The following is a 14642-nucleotide window of genomic DNA, read 5'->3' as shown; positions in this document are numbered from 1 at the left end:
ATACTCATAGAGACCCACAGAGACTCATAGAGACCCACATAGACTCACAGAGACCCACAGACACCCACACTCACATAGACCCACAGACCCATACTCATAGAGACCCACACAGACCCACAGAGACCCATACCCACAGAGACCCACAGAGACCCATAGAGACCCACACAGATACCCACAGAGACCCACACTAACAGAGACCTAAGTAAAACTAAACTAAGTGTATTGCCACCAGGGTGTAAGGGGGCCCCCCACTGAGTTGCTGTGCCAATCTTGGTCCACGCGAGCGGCCTGCCCTGCACCAAGTGAAAGCAGCTCCGTCAGGTCGCTCGTCACGTGGCAACGGTGTTAGAGCGGCCAGGAGAATAATCCTCGCACTCTTAAGACGCACCGCTCGGATCGCTAGGGATGGGTTAGCGCGTCTCCCACGTGCGTGTGAATATTCACAGAGGGTGAACGTGGATGTAAGATAATTTTGTCGTGACGGTGCTCGCAGTTGCTGCGAGCTGCTAAGAGACACTTGCCCCTACAGTCTGTTAGAGGCCACACGGGGGACCTTCACTGGAGGGGTTTGCTTTGGCGCACCAACGCTCCCCACACACACGCACACACGGTGAACTCGTAAAGTGATGACAGGAAACGATGAGGTAAAATGTGCAAAAGTTTAATATATTAAACGGCAATAAACGCATTCAAGAGTGCGAGTGAGGTAAAAAAATAGAATTTCTACATTGAGGTAAACATTTTTTTTATATTCTGAGGTAAAAGCAAATCTTTTTTACATTGAGGTAAAAAAATAACATTCTGAGGTTAATTTTTTTTATAAACATTCTGAGGTAGACAAAAAAATATTTTGAACATTACGAGGAACATTTTTTTTACATTCTGAGGTAAAAACATGAACATTAAATTGTCCTTAAGGAGACATAAATTAACAAACGCTCTCTGTGTATCTATCTGTCTCTCTCTGTCTCTCTGTGTATCTGTGTCTGTGTGTGTCTGTGTGTATCTGTGTCTGTGTATCTGTCTCTCTGTGTCTCTTTGTGTGTATCTCATCTCAGTCAGTCGACCCGTGGCACCTGGGTCTGCCCCGTGACCTCCTGCCAGCGGTCGTTCGACACTTCACGTGGCCTCAAGGTGCACATGTCCTGGCACAAGCGTCGTGGTGACGCGATTCGCCACTTAGTGGCGAATGGCAGTTGTTGTTATTGTTGTGCATGTCTGTGTGTGTGCGTGTCTGTGTGTGTATGTCTGTGTATTTTGTACCATCGGACACTCCACCCCCACAACTCCCAATCGGTGATGGGGCAGTTGTGGAGAGAGTGGAGAGTTTCCCATACCTGGGCAGTGTGCTTATGACTGGCTCCAGTTTAACAGCAGAGGTCTCCCTCCGAATCAGTCGAGCGGCAATATCTTTGCATCGGTTGCGTAACGCTGTGTGGAAGCTACCTGGTCTGTCGCTCCGCACTAAGCTTCAGGTCCTCTCGGCCACGGTCATTCCCTCCCTTCTCTACGCTTGCGAAACGTGGACCCCCCTAATGGAACATCTTCGCCGGTGAGAAACATTTAAGCTGGCCTGCCTACGATCCATCCTGGGTTTAACCAGACTGGATTGTGTGAGGAGCTCACAAATCCTTGAAAGATCTGGGCAAGGTCCCATCGGTGAGCTCCTCCAGCGGGCAAGGCTGCAATGGCTGGGTCATGTAGCCCGCATGCCCTGCCACCGCATGCCGAAACAGCTTTTGTTCGGCCGGATTGAGGGGGCTAAGCGGGTGCGGCACGGGTTAGAGAAGAAATGGAGTGATGTGGTACAGGAGGACGTGGAGCTGAGTGGACTTGCCGATGACTGGTACCAGCGGTGTCAAGATCGGCCTCTGTGGAGGAGGCTCGTGAAGGATGCTACTGGGCAGTTGGAGGTAGTCGCACTCCAACAACAACGGAGGGCGGAGGAGCGACGCTCAGAACGAGCGGAGCGCCGGGTGGCTAAAGCACAGCAGGTTGGCACAGTAGGAGGCACAGGTGGTGCATCAGCCAGTCATCTCAGTCAGTCGACCCGTGGCACCTGGGTCTGCCCTGTGACCTGCCAGCGGACGTTCTGCACTTCACGTTGCCTCAGGGTACACATAGCCTGGCACAAGCGTCGTGGTGACGTCACCGCCACTTAGTGGCGAATGGCGGTTGTTGTTGTTGTGTCTGTGTGTGTGTCTGTGTGTGTCTGTTGTGTGTCGTGTCAGGACAGGAACGTGTGCACCACAGAGTGGATCTCCCTGCGGCAGAGTGGGCAGGCCATGCCACGCCGCTGCAGCTCCAAGGCGCAGCGGCGGCACGTGGCAAGGTGACCGCTGTCGCCGTGAACTAACGTGCAGCTACGCGGCTCACTCCGGCACACCACGCACTCACCCACGATAACACCACCAGCACCACCCACACCACCAGCACCACCCACACCACCAACCACACCAACAACACCAACACTACCACCCACACCAACACCACCACCCACACCACCACCATCACCCACACCAACACCACCACCCACACCACCGCCACCACCACTGCCACCACCACCCACACCAACACCACCACCCACACCAACACCACCAACCACACCAACACCACCACCACCACCCACACCACCACCATCACAACCACCACCCACACCACCGCCACCACCACCCACACCACTACCACCACCACAACCACCCACACCACCACCCACACCACCACCACCCACACCAACAGCACCGCCACCGGTTGGAGCGCAAGATGGAGAGGAAGTGGTGGAGGTGGTGGTGACGTTGGCACCGGCTGAAGGGGAAGAAAAAGAAGAGAGTGAGTGAGTGAATGTGTGAGTGTGTGAGTGTGTGACTGTATATGGGTAGCGGTAGTGTAGTAGTAGTTAGTGCTACGTCGCGCTATGAACCCGGGGAGGAAGTGAGAAGGAGGGAGGGAGTGAGGAGGAGGGAGGGGAACTTCACCTCGCCTGCTGTCGGCCATCACTATGGAGAATGACTTCACAAACAGCGCTGCCACCGAGTGTCTGGAAGAGAGAGACAGGGAGATCCAGGCTGCGTTTGGATGCAGGCTCTATCTCCCGCCCCTCTCTCTCTCTCCACCCCTCTCTCTCTTGTGCTTGTTTATTTTTATTTCACTTTCTTTATTATAATTTTTCTATCTACGTGACTTTAGTGAAAGAACCAAAGAATATTCACCCACTCAATCACTCGCCCACTCACTAAACAGCTCACCCATCCACTCAATAATTCACGCCCCCACTCGCCTTCCCACTCACTCACTAAATAACTCATCCGCTCACCCACACTCACTCACCCACCCACTCTCTCTCCACCCTCTTTGTATCTCCCTCACCTGGGATCTCTGAGTGAGAATCCCTCCACACCAAACACCTCCCCCAGAGGGTCCCCGCCACACCTCACCAGGTACGGCCTCTCTACATCGTAAAGTTGTCTTCGCTTGATGTATTGTCCCACGTAGTGGTGCGCCTACGTGGGACGCACACACACACACACACATGCACACACGCATGCATGCACACACACGAGTGGGTGACTGAGTGGGTGAGTAGGTGGGTGGGTGAGTGAGTGGGTGAGTGAGTGGATGAGTTAGTGAGTGGGTGGTTGAGTGATTGAGTGGGTGAGTGGGTGGGTAGGTGAGTGGGTGGTTGAGTGATTGAGTGGGTGAGTGGGTGGGTAGGTGAGTGAGTAGGTGAGTGAGTGGGTGTGTGGATCAGTGAGAGAATCAGTGAGTGGGTGGGTGGATCACTGATTTAGTGGCATGGGCGGAAGAGATGGATTAGTCAGTGAGTGGATGGGTTAGAGGGTGAGTGGATGGGTTAGAGGGTGAGTCGAGTGAGTGGTTGGGTGAGTGAGTGGATGAGTGAGTGGTTGGATGAGTGAGTGTTAGTGTGTGGGTAAATGGAGTGGGTGAGTGGTTGGGTGAGTGGGTGGCTGAGTGAGTAGGTCAGTGAATGAGTGGGTGGACGAGTGGTTGGGTGAGTGGGTGGGTGAGTGTAACGTCTGTACTATGTTGAACTTCTTTCGCAACGCACGTAGCCATGTGTGATAATCCTGCAAATCCAAATTATACAGCAGGTGTCAGGTTCGCGATGGAATCCACGACCTCCTGTACACCAGGCGAGGTAGTCAACATCTCCTAGCCACCCTGATAATGATGATGGTGGGTCCCACGACCTCCTGTACACCAGGCGTGGTAGTCAACATCTCCTAGCCACGCAGATGATGATGGTGTTGGTGGTCGTGATGGGACCCACCTGCTCCCACGTGAATGTGTCGCCCTCGACACCGACCGACTGCAGCAGACGAAGCATCGCAGGCACCGGCTTCAGCTGCATCCCAGCGGACAGAGGCATCACGGAGCCACATGTCATCACTCACACAGACACAAAGGTCCCCCGTGTAGCCACGGCAGGCTATAGGGGCAAGTGCTGTTAGCGAAGAGAAGCACCTATTAAGGCTGCCGGCACTGTGGCACATGAGGGGGTGGGTGGCCAGCACCACGCCGAACCGCCTTTGTCTCCCCAGTGGCTTTGTTTACTACGACACACCGCTACACCAGCTACTCTTTTGAGTCAACCTAGGGGAGGCCCAGGACCGATTGTAGTGTATAGTAGTGTATATTACATTGTAGTGTATAGTAGTGCATAGTGTATAGTAGCGTATAGTACTGTAGTTTATAGTAGTGTAGGGTATAGTGTAGTGTATAGTAGTGTAGTGTATAGTAATGTAGTGCATAGTAGTGTAGTGTATAGTAATTGTAGTGTATAGTTGTGTATAGTGTACAGTGTATAGTTGTGTAGTGTATAGTAATGTAGTGTATAGTTGTGTATAGTGTACAGTGTATAGTTGTGTAGTGTATAGTAATGTAGTGTATAGTTGTGTATAGTATAGTGTGCAGTGTATAGTATAGCGTACAGTGTATAGTATAGTGTACCGTGTATAGTATAGTGTACAGTGTATAGTGTGCAGTGTATAGTGTACAGTGTATAGTATAGCGTACAGTGTATAGTATGGCGTACAGTGTATAGTAGTGTACAGTGTATAGTAGTACACAGAGCACCGGTGAGCCCCCCTAAAAGCGACTCACCAGAATGTTCCTGTGAGCTCCAGCAGCGGCCAGAGACAACCTGGAGTCACCGGCACTCATCACGGCAGCGGCCAGAGACAACCTGGAGTCACCGGCACTAATTACGGCAGCTGTGGAGACAGCAGGAAGACAGCGACACTCGTCACGGCAGCTGTGAGACAGCAGGAAGACAGCAACACTCGTCACGGCAGCTGTAGAGACAGCAGGAAGACAGCGACACTCGTCACGGCAGCTGTGGAGACAGCAGGAAGACAGCGACACTCGTCACGGCAGCTGTGGAGACAGCAGGAAGACAGCGACACTCGTCACGGTAGCTGTGGAGACAGCAGGAAGACAGCGACACTCGTCACGGTAGCTGTGAGACAGCAGGAAGACAGCCACACTCGTCACGGCAGCTGTGGAGACAGCAGGAAGACAGCGACACTCATCACGGCAGCTGTGGAGACAGCAGGAAGACAGCGACACTCGTCACGGCAGCTGTGAGACAGCAGGAAGACAGCGACACTCGTCACGGCAGCTGTGGAGACAGCAGGAAGACAGCGACACTCGTCACAGCAGCTGTGGAGACAGCAGGAAGACAGCGACACTCATCACGGCAGCTGTGGAGACAGCGACGTGGTGGGGGGGGGGGGGTGAGTAATGCTCAGCCGCCGGGCACGGCTGACGACCACCTCGTGGGGACCGCCTGTGTCGTGAGTCTATGGGTCTCTGTGTGAGTCTGTGGGTCTCTGTGTGAGTCTGTGGGTCTCTGTGTGAGTCTGTGGGTCTCTGTGTGAGTCTGTGGGTCTCTGTGTGAGTCTGTGGGCTTATGGGTATCTGTGTGAGTCTTTGGGCCTCTGTCAGAGTAAATTGGTATCTGTGTGAGTCTATGGGTATCTGTGTGAGTCTGTGGGCCTCTATCAGAGTAAATTGGTATCTGTGTGAGTCTGTGGGTCTCTGTCAGAGTAAATTTGTCTCTGTGTGAGTCTATGGGGCTCTGTGTGAGTCTGTGGGTCTCTGTCAGAGTAAACTGGTCTCTGTGTGGGTCTATGGGTCTCTGTGTGAATCTGTGGGCCTCTGTCAGAGTAAATTGGTATTTGTGTGAGTCTATGGGTCTCTGTGTGAGTCTGTGGGCCTCTGTCAGAGTAAATTGGTATCTGTGTGAGTCTATCAGTCTATGGGTCTCTGTGTGAGTCTGTGGGTCTCTGTCAGAGTAAATTTGTCTCTGTGTGAGTCTATGGGTCTCTGTGTGAGTCTGTGGGTCTCTGTCAGAGTAAATTGGTCTGTAGTGATAGCAAGTACCGCCACAGTCAGTATGCACTGTTGTAGTGATAGCAGTTACCACCACAGTAAGTATGCACTGCTGTAGTGAGAGCAGGATCCACCACAGTCGGTATGCACTGCTGTAGTAATAGTAAATAATGCTATCGAGTTGGTACATACCGCTATATAGAGTTAGTAGATACTAAAACAGTCAGACTATACCACTACAGTCAGCAAATACTGCTACAGTCAGCAGATACAACTACGGTCAGTAGCTACTAGAGTCAGTAGGCACTACTATAGAGTGAGTAGATACTGATATAGAGTTAGTAGTTACTACTATAGTCAGTGAATACTCCTATAGAGTCAGCAGATACTACTATACAGTTAGTCGTTACTACTATAGAGTCGGTAGACACTACTGTAGGGCCAGTAAATACTACTACGGTCAGTAGTTACTACAGTCAGTAAATACTACTAAACAGTCAGTAGCTACTACTGGCTCAGTAGATACTACTGTACAGTCAGTAGATACAACTACAGGGCCAAGAGATACTACTTATTCTGTTGTATGTAGGCTGTGTAGGTATATACAGGACTAGCTGTACTACCCAGGCTTGAATTCACCACACCCGGCCGCCTTTGTCTCCCCAGTGGCGATGTTCACACCACAACAGTTACTCGTTAGAGGCTGAGTCGACCTAGGGGAGGCCCAGGACCGGTTCAAATAATCGTCACCGGTGGTGGCCGTGAGCGGGAATCGAACTCGGGTCGCCGGGTTCGTAGCGCGGCGTAGCGCTAACCACTACCCTACAATGCATTAGGCTTCCACACACAGACACAAACACACAGACACACACACAGACACACACAGACACAAAAAGATCCCCCATATAGCCTTAACAGACTGTAGGAGCAAGTGCTGTTAGCGAGCACCTATGAAGGCCGGGACGGTACACGAGGGGGTGGGTGGCCAGCACCACGCTCGACCGCCTTTGTCTCCCTAGTGGCAATGTTTACACACCGCACCAGGTACTCATTTGAGGCTGAGTCGACCTAGGGGAGGCCCGGGACCGGTTCAGATAATCGTCACTGGTGTTGGCCGTGAGCAGGAATCGAACCTGGGTCGCCAGGTTCATAGCGCAGCGCGCTAACCGCTACACTATCGCTCCCCACAACACACAGACACACACACACAGACAACGCTAACCGCTACACTACAATGCGTGACGCTTCCACATGCACGGGTCACGTGACAGATTTGACGTCACAGCTCACTTGCCGTGCATAAAATCTAGGCATTATTGAGCTCCCCTCCCCACCCCTAAAAAAAACACAAAAGTGTATTTGTATAATGTTTGCACGGTGTACAGTCTGGGAAATACCCACATGGCAAATTTCCAGTTTGTTGCATGTCGGGAAGTACGCTAAACATTTTGAACAGACAACACACACAATCACAACCTTGCATATTTTTATATATATGGAGATAAACAGTAAGAGCCAATTTGTTAATCCATTGCCGGACGAGGGTCTCCCCACGCCGCCCCGGGTCATGATTTGACCATACTTCACCACGCTCGTCCGTGTGGCGGCTTGGTGGAGGAGGGTAGCGTAGACGTGGGAGCGTAGTGACATTGTACTCTACAATGGATGTTGCCCCCACCGCTCCTATGCCACTCACCAACGTTGCACAGTCCCGCAGCCGCCTAAAACAACAACAACAAAGTCCCATCACAAGGGAGAAACACACAAATATAGATTCACTTCGAGTACACTCACCACCACGTAGCTGTCAACCTCTATCAGTGCCCCTACCTTATTACAGATCAATTCAGACCATATCGGCCACCACGTGTCTTTATGAATATCAACGTTCGTCCTGCGAAGTCCCATCACAATGTAGAAACACAAATAGACAATACTGTTACCAAAGCATGTTTTTTTGCCCGTATTGAAACGGCTGTACCCCGTATGGGCGTGAAAACTCAATGTCTCTGTACAAGAATACGGGGTAAACCGTACGGGTTATGACAGCTGTGATGCATCAAGAGATAACTTGACCCGTGGTTGTGTTACCTCGTTTAACCAAAGGCTTCAAACTCGCGTGGAACAGCCCGAAACCCAAAGCATGAGGACAAACACAAAGACGGGTATATCACGAGAGAAAAAACCCCCTACATATTTACCAATAACACTGCCCTTAAAAGTAAATTCTGTGGTGCATAATCGGGCAATGGGCCTTTTTCATAACGCCTCTGTTACTGACGATTGTATTTCAGCCTTTCTTCTTACGACTGCTGCCTGTGTATCTTACTGTGAAAACAGTTCCACAAAGCATGTATAAATGTTTATTTTCTTTGTGACAGACTAGGCCCGAGACGCCAGGGAGGGCCTGAATGGCCTGGATTGCCTACCGAGAAGGAGACGCCTTCCCCGGCGGGGAGCAACCACAGCCTGCGGTGTCACCGCCGCAACGGGGGTCACACAACACCGGATTTTTTTTTTCGTCAAAATTTTAAAACCAAAACACCCACTTACCAGTTCGCGTGAGTTCAATCCTGCTCAGAGTTTTAAGGGGCGAGAGGAATTGTTCGTGCAAGTTTAGAGTTTAGGGTGGGGGTGGGGAGTCATTATGTTCCGAACAGTTTAGAAGCGTCCTGGGAGCCGGGCTTGAGGCGTCAGCCATTGGCACTTGGGAGCTACCACTCCCAGCCAAGGGTTGACGCTCAAACTATCAATCTTATACTTGCACTTCCATCACATAATTTGAATCGTATTTACTCGAACAATATATGCTGAATGATCTACTATGATGGTCACGGTCGCTCCGTCATTGTATTGCTGTTGAAGATGTATATATTTATATATTTTAAAAAATATTACCGCGTCTGCGACCCCCCCCCCCTATTTAAAGCGGTAAGTTGGTTCGTTCCAAATGATGACGTTCACACAACGCGATCAAAGTTGGGAACGCTCTTGCAGAATTGTACAACTCCGAAAGTTATTGCGATATGGCGACACTATGATATTACCTAATCATATCCACCATAAGCATATCGTACATTTTTTTCCACACGGCACGTGCACACACTCAAAGCACTTGCAATTCAAATTTCGATTTAAAGCTTTCGTGACTGCAGGGATTCATCTTCTTGGTTATTTCGGTAAAGTCACCACCACGTAGAATGGAAACAATAAAATAATAAAAATAGATATTTTGATCCCCTGCTGATTTTGTACGTTTGCCCACTGACAAAGAAATGATCAGTCTATAATTTTAATGGTAGATTTATTTGAACAGTGAGAGACAGAATAACAACAAAAATCCAGAGAAACGCATGTCAAAAATGTTATAAATTGATTTGCATTTTAATGAGTGAAATGAGTATTTGACCCATCAGAAAGATTTCTGGCTCCCAGGTGTCTATGTGTACACTGTGTGTGTGTACACTGTTTGTGTACACTGTGTGTATACACTGTGTGTGTGTACACTGTGTGTATACACTGTGTGTGTGTCACTGTGTGTACACTGTGTGTGTACACTGTGTGTACACTGTGTGTGTACCCTATGTGTGTACGCTGTGTGTGTGTACACTATGTGTATACACTGTGTGTGTACACTGCGTATGTGTACACTGTGTGTATAAATTGTGTGTGTACACTGTGTGTGTACAGTGTGTGTACACTATGTGTATACACTGTGTGTGTGTACACCGTGTGTACGCTGTGTGTGTGTACACTATGTGTATACACTGTGTGTGTGTACACTGCGTATGTGTACACTGTGTGTGTACAGTGTGTGTACACTGTGTGTGTGTACACTGCGTATGTGTACACTGTGTGTGTGTACACTGTGTGTGTGTACATTGTGTGTGTACATTGTGTGTGTACACTGTGTGTGTGTACACTGTGTGTGTGTACACTGTATACACTGTGTGTGTACACTGTGTATACCCTGTGTGTCACTGTGTGTACACTGTGTGTGTGTATATATACAGTGTGTACCCTGTGTACACTGGGTGTATACACTGTATGTACACCGTGTGTACACTGTGTGTATACTGTGTATACCCTGTGTGTGTGTACACTGTGTGTGTACACTGTGTGTGTACACTGTGTGTGTGTACACTGTGTGTACACTGTGTGTGTACCCTATGTGTGTACGCTGTGTGTGTGTACACTATGTGTATACACTGTGTGTGTGTACACTGCGTATGTGTACACTGTGTGTATAAATTGTGTGTGTACACTGTGTGTGTGTACACTGTGTGTGCACACTGTGTGTGTACATTGTGTACATTGTGTATACACTGTGTGTGTACACTATGTGTATACACTGTGTGTGTACACCGTGTGTACGCTGTGTGTGTGTACACTATGTGTATACACTGTGTGTGTGTACACTGCATATGTGTACACTGTGTGTGTACAGTGTGTGCACACTGTGTGTGTGTACACTGCGTATGTGTACACTGTGTGTGTGTACACTGTGTGTGTGTACATTGTGTGTGTACATTGTGTGTGTGTACACTGTGTGTGTGTACACTGTATACACTGTGTGTGTACACTGTGTATACCTTGTGTGTCACTGTGTGTACACTGTGTGTGTATATATACAGTGTGTACCCTGTGTACACTGGGTGTATACACTGTATGTACACCGTGTGTACACTGTGTGTGTATACTGTGTATACCCTGTGTGTGTGTACACTGTGTGTACACTGTGTGTACACTGTGTATACACACTGTGTGTACACTGTGTGTATACACTGTGCTTGGCACAAGCGTCGTGGTGACGTCACCGCCACTTAGTAGCAAATGGCGGTTGTTGTTGTGTCACTGTGTGTGTGTCACTGTGTGTGTACACTGTCACTGTGTGTGTGCGTCACTGTGTCACTGTGTGTACACTGTATGTACACACACAGTGTACACACACAGTGTACACACACACAGTGTGCACACTGTGTGTGCACACTGTGTGTGTGTGCACTGTGTGTATACTGTGTGTGTGTACACTGTGTGTGTGTACACTGTGTGTGTACACTGTATGTGTACACTGTTTGTGTCCGCATTGAACCGAACCCCCGGCAAGGCCATCTACTTAATGACGAGAGAAAATTCACACGAAATGTACTTTTCAATGAAGTCTTCCAGATGTAAATTGATACAAGCTTTTAATGAGGAAATAAAATAATCAAATTCAAAGCACAACACAATTCAAAGATGTTTCATTTTAAAACTTCAAAACGGAGCACGGGGTACTTGCGTGAATGCGTCCTTCGTGTGCAAATATTGTGACTTTCCTGGCCTGAAGGCCGTCAATGTGTTGGACCATTAAATGGTGCACAGCGTCTCAACAACAGCAGTGGGGTTTGCTTCAACCGATGGTTATGAACATCCAGACGTGAATCAGCAAGGAGCATTTCTAGTCCTAGTTAGACAAAATCTACGTCAACACGTAAGACAAAACTACAATTCGTGTTGTAGAGAATGTACCTCCTCCTATACGTGTACATTTCAAGTGGTATGCCTTGTAACTGATGAATGATCCGAGCGTGCTCCCTATTTCAAAGACAATGAGTTGCTAGAGAGGCAGACGCTTCGTGAAACACAAAAGTACCCTTTGACCTGTATCACAAGAACAACGGGTCTCACCTGAGTTCTCTGTACAGGTTACTTCCAAAACACACACGCACTTTGTCCTAACATCACTTCTTCTTTCGTTCTTTCGGTAAAGTCACGTATAGCATTGTGATATATAACGACTTATTGTTGGTAGCTTAGCTGATTGGAGAATATAGAGTTTATTGATAACATTAAGGTAATTTATATTTTAGGGTTTTTTTATTGGTTCACTATATAGTACTGTGAATATATAGTACTGTGAATAGCTCAGATGTGTAGGCCTTGACTTCAACATAGTCATTTCTGTGACCAGTCACTAGCTAATCACTCAGTTATTTCAATGCTAAATTATCCTGTTTGATTTGTACTAAGTGCCTCGGTGAATGTGTATGCTCTGACTTTAACGTAGCTATTTCTGTGACCAGTTACAAGCTATTCACTCAGCTATTTCAATGCTAAATTCTATGCTAATTCCTTTGTCAAGGGGTGCCTCTGCGGATGTGTATGCTTTAACTTAGCTATTTCAATGCTAAATTCTATGCTAATTCCTTTATCAAGGGGTGCCTCTGCGGATGTGTATGCTTTAACTTTTAACATAGCTATTTCTGTGACCAGTCACAAGCTAATCATTCAGCCATTTCAATGCTAAATTATATGCTAATTCCTTTGTCAAGGCGCTTTGTTTCCTCTCACACAGCTTAAAGGTCGTGATCTGAACGTGGCTCTTTCACTCCAGCGCTGTCCTACCAGACAGTCTCGTCCCTTCACCTGATGAAGGCCGCTTGTGTTGTGGCCGAAACGTCGTGAGAATATTATTATTGTGTTATTTTATTTTATCAATTTATTATTTTATTCTCATTCTACGTGACTTTACCGAAAGAACCAAAGAAGATGCAATATTAGATTTACGGTGACAAAAAAAGACGCACACACATCGCCTATGCTTTGAAAACTGAGAAGTTATACTTTTTTCAGTATAAGCAGCAGTCATATTAAGGCTTGCCATCATATTTATTGACAGCGACCAAGTCAACACTGGTGTCAGGGCAATGGTCTGATGAGCCTGAATGCTTTTGGCCGGGAGCTCACTGAGCAGCTCCTCTGTTGACTGAATAAATAGCCTTGGCGTGTGGTGACTCAAAAATAAAATTGGCATATTTCACCAAATCTGGCTGTCACCTGATGAAGCTGGTTGTGATTTCTGGTGAAACTTCAAGATTATAAATGTTGTGGCTTGGCTCTCCAACACACAACCGGTGTGCTGTACTAGTACACTACACTATACACTACACTATACACTGCACTACTATACACTACACTATACAATACACTATACATTACTATACACTACACTATATACTACACTATACACTACACTATACACTACACTATACACTACACTATACACTACACTATACACTGCACTATACACTACACTATACACTGCACTATACACTACACTATGCACTGCACTATACACTACACTATACACTACACTATACAATACACTATACATTACTATACACTACACTATACACTACATTATACACTATACATTACTATACACTACACTATACACTACACTATACACTACACTATACACTGCACTATACACTACACTATACACTACATTATACACTATACATTACTATACACTACACTATATACTACACTATACACTACACTATACACTACACTATACACTACACTATACACTGCACTATACACTACACTATACACTGCACTATACACTACACTATACACTACATTATACACTATACATTACTATACACTACACTATACACTACACTATACACTACACTACTATACACTACACTATACACTACACTATACACTACACTACTATACACTACACTATACACTACACTATACACTACACTATACACTACACTATACACTACACTACTATACACTACACTATACACTACACTATACACTACACTATACACTACACTATACACTACACTATACACTACTATACACTACACTATACACTACTATACACTACACTATACACTACACTACTATACACTACACTATACACTACACTATACACTACTATACACTTCACTATACACTACTATACACTACACTATACACTACACTACTATACACTACACTATACACTACTATACACTACACTATACACTACACTATACACTACACTACTATACACTACACTATACACTACACTATACACTACACTATACACTACACTATATACTACTATACACTACACTATACACTACTATACACTACACTATACACTACACTACTATACACTACACTATACACTACTATACACTACACTATACACTACTCTATACACTACTATACACTACACTATACACTACTATACACTATGCTATACACTACACTATACACTACAATATACTCTACACTACACTACTATACACTATGCTATACACTACACTATACACTACACTATACACTACACTATACACTACTAAACACTACACTATACACTACTATACACTACTATACACTATACACTACACTATACACTACACTATACACTACGCACTAGTGCTGTACTATACACGAATTGGCCACGTTCTGTTTACGTGACCACCCTTACTGGTTGGCTGTGTCGGGTGGTGGTGGGTTTA

At 46.9% G+C, this 14642-nt stretch overlaps 1 protein-coding gene across 2 annotated transcripts; it reads right to left on the bottom strand.

Annotated features, from left to right (window-relative positions):
* Window positions 1-645: 645 nt before the first annotated feature.
* Window positions 646-9027, bottom strand: LOC142919525 (uncharacterized). 2 transcript variants are annotated; one of them, XM_076062465.1, is made up of 7 exons: window positions 8905-9027; window positions 7939-8072; window positions 5122-5231; window positions 4289-4363; window positions 3367-3500; window positions 2976-3037; window positions 646-2805 (listed from the first exon to the last, which is right to left on the bottom strand). In XM_076062465.1, exons 3-7 carry the CDS (start codon window positions 5179-5181, stop codon window positions 2228-2230), a joined length of 909 nt encoding a protein of 302 aa, XP_075918580.1. In that variant the 5' UTR covers window positions 5182-5231; window positions 7939-8072; window positions 8905-9027; the 3' UTR covers window positions 646-2227. The 2 variants fall into 2 exon arrangements, with proteins under 2 accessions (XP_075918580.1, XP_075918581.1); XM_076062466.1 differs by having other exon boundaries at window positions 8048-8072.
* Between the last annotated feature and the right edge of the window lie 5615 nt (window positions 9028-14642).

This window comes from Petromyzon marinus, unplaced genomic scaffold, assembly GCF_048934315.1.
Source record: "Petromyzon marinus isolate PM22_M1 ecotype Great Lakes invasive population unplaced genomic scaffold, UKy_Petmar_22M1.pri1.0 PM_G_Scaffold_60, whole genome shotgun sequence".
NCBI classification, from domain to species: domain Eukaryota; kingdom Metazoa; phylum Chordata; class Hyperoartia; order Petromyzontiformes; family Petromyzontidae; genus Petromyzon; species Petromyzon marinus.
This window is presented reverse-complemented; position numbering and strand designations above follow the sequence as displayed.